General features: G+C 52.7%; 2 protein-coding genes across 6 annotated transcripts in view; one reads left to right on the top strand and one right to left on the bottom strand.

The window, feature by feature from the left end:
• Positions 1 to 2,288, top strand: part of mospd3 (motile sperm domain containing 3) — a 5,983-nt gene extending 3,695 nt beyond the window's left edge. For all 4 annotated transcript variants that reach the window (XM_031897814.1, XM_031897815.1, NM_001004905.1 and 1 more), the window contains 4 exon segments: positions 246 to 321; positions 411 to 622; positions 1,268 to 1,432; positions 1,947 to 2,288. In XM_031897814.1, coding sequence (XP_031753674.1) covers positions 246 to 321; positions 411 to 622; positions 1,268 to 1,432; positions 1,947 to 1,978 — 485 coding nt within the window. In that variant the 3' untranslated portion in view covers positions 1,979 to 2,288.
• Positions 2,289 to 2,944: 656 nt separating this feature from the next.
• The window catches only part of kif1c (kinesin family member 1C), a 28,803-nt gene continuing 24,046 nt past the window's right edge, over positions 2,945 to 7,701 (bottom strand). For both annotated transcript variants that reach the window (XM_031899587.1, XM_031899588.1), the window contains exons 20-23: positions 7,409 to 7,481; positions 5,793 to 6,386; positions 3,563 to 4,932; positions 2,945 to 3,532 (exon numbers count right to left, since the gene is read on the bottom strand). In XM_031899587.1, coding sequence (XP_031755447.1) covers positions 4,222 to 4,932; positions 5,793 to 6,386; positions 7,409 to 7,481 — 1,378 coding nt within the window. In that variant the 3' untranslated portion in view covers positions 2,945 to 3,532; positions 3,563 to 4,221. The remainder of the gene's footprint in view (positions 3,533 to 3,562; positions 4,933 to 5,792; positions 6,387 to 7,408; positions 7,482 to 7,701) is intronic.

The raw sequence follows: 7,701 nt of genomic DNA, 5'->3' as shown, positions 1-7,701 counted from the left end.
GTTCTCTCTCGCAGCTCCAGTAACTGAGTGTGAGTTCTCTCTCGCAGCCCCAGTAACTGAGTGTGAGTTCTCTCTCGCAGCCCCAGTAACTGAGTGTGAGTTCTCTCTCGCAGCCCCAGTAACTGAGTGTGAGTTCTCTCTCGCAGCCCCAGTAACTGAGTGTGAGTTCTCTCTCGCAGCCCCAGTAACTGAGTGTGAGTGCTCTCTCGCAGCTCCAGTAACTGAGTGTGAGTTCTCTCTTGCAGTTCTATGCACAGCCCCATTACGTTACACAGTGGTGGAAGCTGAAGGCCTGGTGAAGCCCAATTCCTGCATAGACATGTAAGGGCCCTGCTTATTGCCCCTGCTTATTGCCCCCCGCTCCCTGGAACAGACTGCCCCCGGCTCACCCTTCCCCTTGTCCCTTACAGAGTGACGCGGCACCGGGATATCCGCGCACGGAACTACGGGACTACGGATAAGTTTCGCGTGGACGTTTGGGAGGAAGGAGCAAGTAGGGGCAGGGGGGGCAGGAAGGACATCGCAGCCACATTACATGCCACAAAGCCGCAGGCAGCAGAGCGGCCCCCCCACGTGTCCCTGCCGTGGCACCCCCCCTCACATGTCTATTCCATGCAACACGGTAAGTGCAACATTATTGCCTACGTGCCCCGGGGGGGGGGGGGGGGGGTGGCTGTACTGCTCTGGGGCTGCTGGGATAGGGCTGGATAATGGGGGCTCTTTTGGGATTCAGCTGAATACAGAGCGGTCAAGGAAGGGTTAACATTTAGTATATTATAGATCTGTCAATTCGAAGCAACTTTTCAATTGGTCTTCATTATTTATTTGTTACACTTTTTGAATTATTTCCCTTTTTCTTCTGCCTCTTTGCAGCTTTCAAATGGGGGTCGCTGACCCCGGCAGCCAAACCCTATTGCTCTGTGAGGCTCCAGTTTTATTGTTACTTTTTATAACACAGTTTTCTATTCAGCCCCTCCCCTATCAATAGATCAGTCTCTTATTCAAATCACTCCCTGGTTGCTAAGGTATTTTGGACCCTAGCAACCAAAATTTAACTAATTAAAAATCTATAAACAATAAAAAATGAAGACCAATTGCAAATTGTCTCAGAATATTACTCTCTACATATAGAGAGTAATTCAAAGGTGAACACCCCCTACGCAGGTTACTCATGGTATATTCCAAGTACCCAGATACCCGGTACTAATATACCCGGAAAAAATACGTGGAACCTACTCATACTCGCCCGTGTTTCCGACCCTCACAGGATTCCCTCGCACTCTCTCCCCGTGGTTATTTGGGCTGTACATCTTGGCCGGGCTGGTTTCCATGGTGATCCTGATCTTGCCGTTGCACGGAGACACGCGGAGCCTCTTGCACGAGAACCTGCAAGTGTCGGTGGTGCAGAAACTGGTGGCGGCCTACGTTCTAGGTACAGTGTGATCCCACCTTACGTGCAGCGCCAGGGGGCACCGCTGCTACTCACAGAAGGGTTAATGGCTTATGGGGGGGGGGTGTATATTATATAGGGCCAGGCAGAGGGGCATAGAGTGTCAGTATGGGCAGAGGGGCATAGTGTCAGTACGGGCAGAGGGGCGCAGAGTGTCAGTACGGGCAGAGGGGCGCAGAGTGTCAGTACGGGCAGAGGGGCGCAGAGCGTCAGTACGGGCAGAGGGGCGCAGAGCGTCAGTACGGGCAGAGGGGCGCAGAGCGTCGGTACGGGCAGAGGGGCGCAGAGCGTCGGTACGGGCAGAGGGGCGCAGAGCGTCGGTACGGGCAGAGGGGCGCAGAGCGTCGGTACGGGCAGAGGGGCGCAGAGTGTCGGTACGGGCAGAGGGGCACAGAGTGTCGGTACGGGCAGAGGGGCACAGAGTGTCAGTACGGGCAGAGGGGTGAGTGCAGGGAGTGTTAGTTGCTCTATTACAGTCTCCTTACTCTCCCTGCAGGGCTCCTGACTATGGTTTTCCTACAAGGGTGACGCAGCAGGGACTGCAGAGCGCAATCGGCCGGCACCAGTGCAACTGCACCTCCCACTGGAACAAACCATGGAAGCAGGGAGGGTTCAGCATGGTGTGGGTAGGGGATCTGTTATCTGGAAACCTGCCAGTCCCGTTACCCAGCGTGTTCTATTAAAATGACTTCCCCCCCCCATTTCATATAATTGATCCCACGCTGTACTGCCACCCTGAGAGACGGGTGCCCCTGTATTGTGTCCATAGAGACAGTGCCCCCCTCCCCCCCAATACTGTGTCTCAGATCTGCAGAACCAATAAAGTGATCAGCCGGGAGTTTTGGGTTTGTTTTTGTGCCGGGAGAGATTGGCCCAAAGGAACCAGAACAGTAACAGTCCCTCCTACTGCAGCACCGACAGTATCATAGCTCCTCCCTCTGTCTGTGTCGCCCTGCAGGGGGAGGGTCAGACTCACAGCTCCGTCTGTGTCGCCCCGCAGGGGGAGGGTCAGACTCACAGCTCCGTCTGTGTCGCCCCGCAGGGGGAGGGTCAGACTCACAGCTCCGTCTGTGTCGCCCCGCAGGGGGAGGGTCAGACTCACAGCTCCGTCTGTGTCGCCCCGCAGGGGGAGGGTCAGACTCACAGCTCCGTCTGTGTCGCCCCGCAGGGGGAGGGTCAGACTCACAGCTCCGTCTGTGTCGCCCCGCAGGGGGAGGGTCAGACTCACAGCTCCGTCTGTGTCGCCCCGCAGGGGGAGGGTCAGACTCACAGCTCCGTCTGTGTCGCCCCGCAGGGGGAGGGTCAGACTCACAGCTCCGTCTGTGTCGCCCCGCAGGGGGAGGGGCAGACTCACAGCTCCGTCTGTGTCGCCCCGCAGGGGGAGGGGCAGACTCACAGCTCCGTCTGTGTCGCCCTGCAGGGGGATTCCCCTTTCCCAGGATCCTCTCTGGCCAATGAGCTACCAAACCCAGACAGACAGACAGTACAGAATGCTTTAGATGTTGGGGGCAGAGACAGAGCACAGACTGCGGCCCCACTTTATTGCATTTCATCAACAGACTGGCAGTCGCCACTCCGCCCGCTCACCCCTTTCACCAGTCGGCAGTTTCTCTGAATTGAGCGCAAGGAGCACATCCCCATCCCACTCAGGTTCATCATGATTCAGCAAACATTTCCAAGCCCAATCCCCCCCAAATAAAACAGCTAAATGATAACGGCGTTTAAATAAGTCTCACAAAGATGAAGCAGTTAAATAGGGCAGTGTGACGGGGCGTTAGTGTCTGGGGCAAGTCTCGGCTGGAACAGGGCACAGCAGCGGCAGTCGGCCATATTTCCAGCCAATGGCTTCTCTGCAGTGAGGAAGAGGGTGGGGTTACGGGGAGGTAGATAAGCTAACCGGGCCTAACCAAACCTAACAATACAGTGTGCGCTTTGGGGGGGCCGAGCAACCTTTTCCTTCTGGGTTTCCAGCCCCCACTCTAAACTCTAGATTGTATTCTTCAATGTGAGACAGTGCAATCAATATTAGTGTAAAACAGGACAGGCGTTAGGGTTCCATACAGTTCCTGGCTGTATATATATATATATATATATATATATACACACACACACACACACACACATACACACATTTATACATATGGTCATATATATATATATGTGTTTGTGTGTCTCTATGTATAGCCGTATACATATAACTGTGTATATACACACACCCGGTATTTATATATGTACATACGTACATAAATACACCCTCACTGGTACAGATATATCCCTTTGACAGTGCTGTTTGGTTACAGTGAGCCACCGTGGGGTAACTAAGGGCAGAAAGGGTCCATATGGGCCGCAGCTGGCAGTGAGGCAGGTCCCGGCTCAGCACAGTCGTTCAGCTGGGGAGAATATGGGGCCGCCCCATTCCCCACCGATTGTAACGGTGCCTTTGGTTAAGTCTGAGCAGGAAGTCCTTACGTGCCGGGGACACCTATCTCCAATAGCAGCTAGTTATGGCCGGAGAGGAACGAATTCATCCTCTCAAACCCAAGGAAAAGAAAAATAAAAACACTCGAGATAATGGGTGAAAACTAAATATTAGTGGGATCCAAAGAAAACCGAAAGTTTCCAAAGTTGCACCATTTCCCTCCTCAGATCAGGTTCCTTCTCTTCCACGACATACAGAGTCCTTCCAGGAGGGGCGTTCCCTCAGTCCCTTCTGCCCCTCCGTACTTAGCTCTCACATTCCCCTCGACTTTCTCTAACATTCGCTCTCCTCTTCACACGGCCGTGCCATTCTCTATCAGCTCTGGGGCCGAGTTCTGCCGGCGCATTCTGGGCGGGGCCGTATACGGGTGGTATTTGTAGGGTCTATCTGATGGGGGTGCCGGCTGACGTTGCTGCCGACCCCCCAGCTCGCTTCCCTGGCCTCCCCTTCCCATATGTTGGTATTCCTCGCCATTTTGCCGATTCTGTCTGGGCTGAGATCTTCTCCCCCGGTTTGAGCCTCCATCTAGCGAGTTCCTGCGCTGCTTGTGATAGTCGCCGTCCCCCTGCCTTCTCTGCCGCCGACCTCCCCTCTTGTCGGATTCCTCTTCTCCCCTCCTACTGTCACTGGGCCAGCCGCAGTTCAAATCCTCGACTACATAAGTGGTGCCCGGAGCCCAGGAGAAGCGGTGCTGGGGGTTACTCTTAAAGGGAAAGCGAAGCTTGCACTCCAGCGGTGGAATGAATCTCCCCGTGCCAGGAAGACGCCGGCCGCGGTTTATCTGTTGTTGCTGCAGGTTCTGGATGCGGGTCTGCTCTTGCTTCAACCAACGCATTCTCCCGCGGCGAAAGGTGGCGTCTTCATCCATCAACTGATCTACTCGTGGCTCTTTGGGAGAGTGATCGGGGGAGAGGCCGCTCCCGCTGGGCTCAGGGATCTCCTGGTTTTCATTGGAGTACCAAGGTAAGGACTGCTCGTCTAGATAATCCTCATCCCCGTTATCCTGGTAACAGAGAACAGAGAGCATTAGGCATGGAAACATCTGGGCTTTCTGCATATTTACCAGCTACACCCAACCCTTGATACGTGGGAGCGCTGTAGGGAAGGCAGAGTTGGGCTAAACCCTATTATTGCTGAGAGCACAGGCAGCACAAAGATGGGGCTCATTATACCCCCTTGTAGTGAAGGCAGAGTTGGGCTAAACCCCATTATTGCTGAGAGCACAGGCAGCACAAAGATGGGGCTCATTATACCCCCTTGTAGGGAAGGCAGAGTTGGGCTAAACCCTATTATTGCTGAGAGCACAGGCAGCACAAAGATGGGGCTCATTATACCCCCTTGTAGGGAAGGCAGAGTTGGGGTAAACCCCATTATTGCTGAGAGCACAGGCAGCACAAAGATGGGGCTCATTATACCCCCTTGTAGGGAAGGCAGAGTTGGGGCAAACCCCATTATTGCTGAGAGCACAGGCAGCACAAAGATGGGGCTCACTGTACCCCCTTGTAGGGAAGGCAGAGTTGGGCTAAACCCCATTATTGCCGAGAGCACAGGCAGCACAAAGATGGGGCTCATTATACCCCCTTGTAGGGAAGGCAGAGTTGGGCTAAACCCCATTATTGCTGAGAGCACAGGCAGCACAAAGATGGGGCTCATTATACCCCCTTGTAGGGAAGGCAGAGTTGGGCTAAACCCCATTATTGCTGAGAGCACAGGCAGCACAAAGATGGGGCTCATTATACCTCCTTGTAGTGAAGGCAGAGTTGGGCTAAACCCCATTATTGCTGAGAGCACAGGCAGCACAAAGATGGGGCTCATTATACCTCCTTGTACCCTCCACCCCCCCAAGTTCATTGGGCACCTTACTTGGGCAAGTGGCATGACCCTCTCCATCTTGATCATCCTGTCCCTCAGGCTGCGGATCTCCTCATCCTTCATGTTGTTTTGTAGTTTCACCTCCTGCAGGATGTCAGTGAGCTTGTCAATGTGCGCCTTTAGGTCCTGCACCCCACTGACGCTCTTAGTCCCCGCGTCCTCCTCCCCGACGCCCACCGTATCCCAGACGTCCCGGGCTACCGCCTTCCACAGCTCCTTCTCGTTGATGTCCCGCTTGCCGTAGGTTCGGCACAGCTCCTTCATCTTGATGACGGACATGGCCTCGATCTCCTGGCGGCTGTGCTTGAAGTCGTTCAGGGCCACCTCGTAGCAGATCTCTTTCACCGCCTGCATTTTCAGGTCGGCCAGTGTGAGCCACCGGGGATCCTTGCCCAGCCGCCGCCTCTGTGGGATCTGATAGACTCGGATGGGTTCCCGCTTCTTCCCGCTGCTCGGCAGCCCGCAGCGCCGCACAATGCTCTGCACCCGACCGGCTGGCACTTTCTCACGTAGGGATGAAATCAGACGCCAGCTTTCCTCGCAGGATCGCTTGTCGGAGTCGTCCCCGCTGTCGGAATCCGCATACTGCGCAAACGGGAGACATAGATCAGATTTATTCCCTTCAATGGCACCTCCCTCCCATATGTATAAATACAAATATACAGAGAAGGAATGTTCTGGGCACACAATAAGCTGTACCCCCATACTGTACTGTCTAAGGGAAACACTATGGCACCCCCTACCCATATGTATAAATACAAATATACAGAGAGGGAATGTTCTGGGCACACAATAAGCTGTACCCCCATACTGTACTGTCTAAGGGAAACACTATGGCACCTCCCTCCCATATGTATAAATACAAATATACAGAGAAGGAATGTTCTGGGCACACAATAAGCTGTACCCCCATACTGTACTGTCTAAGGGAAACACTATGGCACCTCCCTCCCATATGTATAAATACAAATATACAGAGAAGGAATGTTCTGGGCACACAATAAGCTGTACCCCCATACTGTACTGTCTAAGGGAAACACTATGGCACCTCCCTCCCATATGTATAAATACAAATATACAGAGAAGGAATGTTCTGGGCACACAATAAGCTGTACCCCCATACTGTACTGTCTAAGGGAAACACTATGGCACCCCCTACCCATATGTATAAATACAAATATACAGAGAAGGAATGTTCTGGGCACACAATAAGCTGTACCCCCATACTGTACTGTCTAAGGGAAACACTATGGCACCCCTACCCATATGTATAAATACAAATATACAGAGAAGGAATGTTCTGGGCACACAATAAGCTGTACCCCCATACTGTACTGTCTAAGGGAAACACTATGGCACCCCTACCCATATGTATAAATACAAATATACAGAGAGGGAATGTTCTGGGCACACAATAAGCTGTACCCCCATACTGTACTGTCTAAGGGAAACACTATGGCACCCCTACCCATATGTATAAATACAAATATACAGAGAAGGAATGTTCTGGGCACACAATAAGCTGTACCCCCCATACTGTACTGTCTAAGGGAAACACTATGGCACCTCCCTCCCATATGTATTAAATTGATGAGAATAGTGTTTACCAATCTCTGCTGTTCCAGGGTAAGGTCAGCCTCCTCCTTCTCTTTTTTGTACTGATACTCCAAATCTTGCAGCCTGTGGCAGGACAATATAAGGAAATCATTATCCATGTTTTTAAAGTGTATTCCTACACTGGGGGAATTGGGCTGCAGAATTCAGTTTATAAACATTGCGTTTCTGCAGCGCTATACCGCCCATACGTGTGAATGTGGTTTATAAACATTGCGTTTCTGCAGCGCTATACCGCCCATACGGGTGAATGTGGTTTATAAACATTGCGTTTCTGCAGCACTAT

This window comes from Xenopus tropicalis, chromosome 3, assembly GCF_000004195.4.
Source record: "Xenopus tropicalis strain Nigerian chromosome 3, UCB_Xtro_10.0, whole genome shotgun sequence".
In the NCBI taxonomy this organism is placed as follows: Eukaryota; Metazoa; Chordata; class Amphibia; order Anura; family Pipidae; genus Xenopus; species Xenopus tropicalis.
Note: the sequence above shows the minus strand (reverse complement) of the source record. Positions and strands in the feature narration are given on the sequence as shown.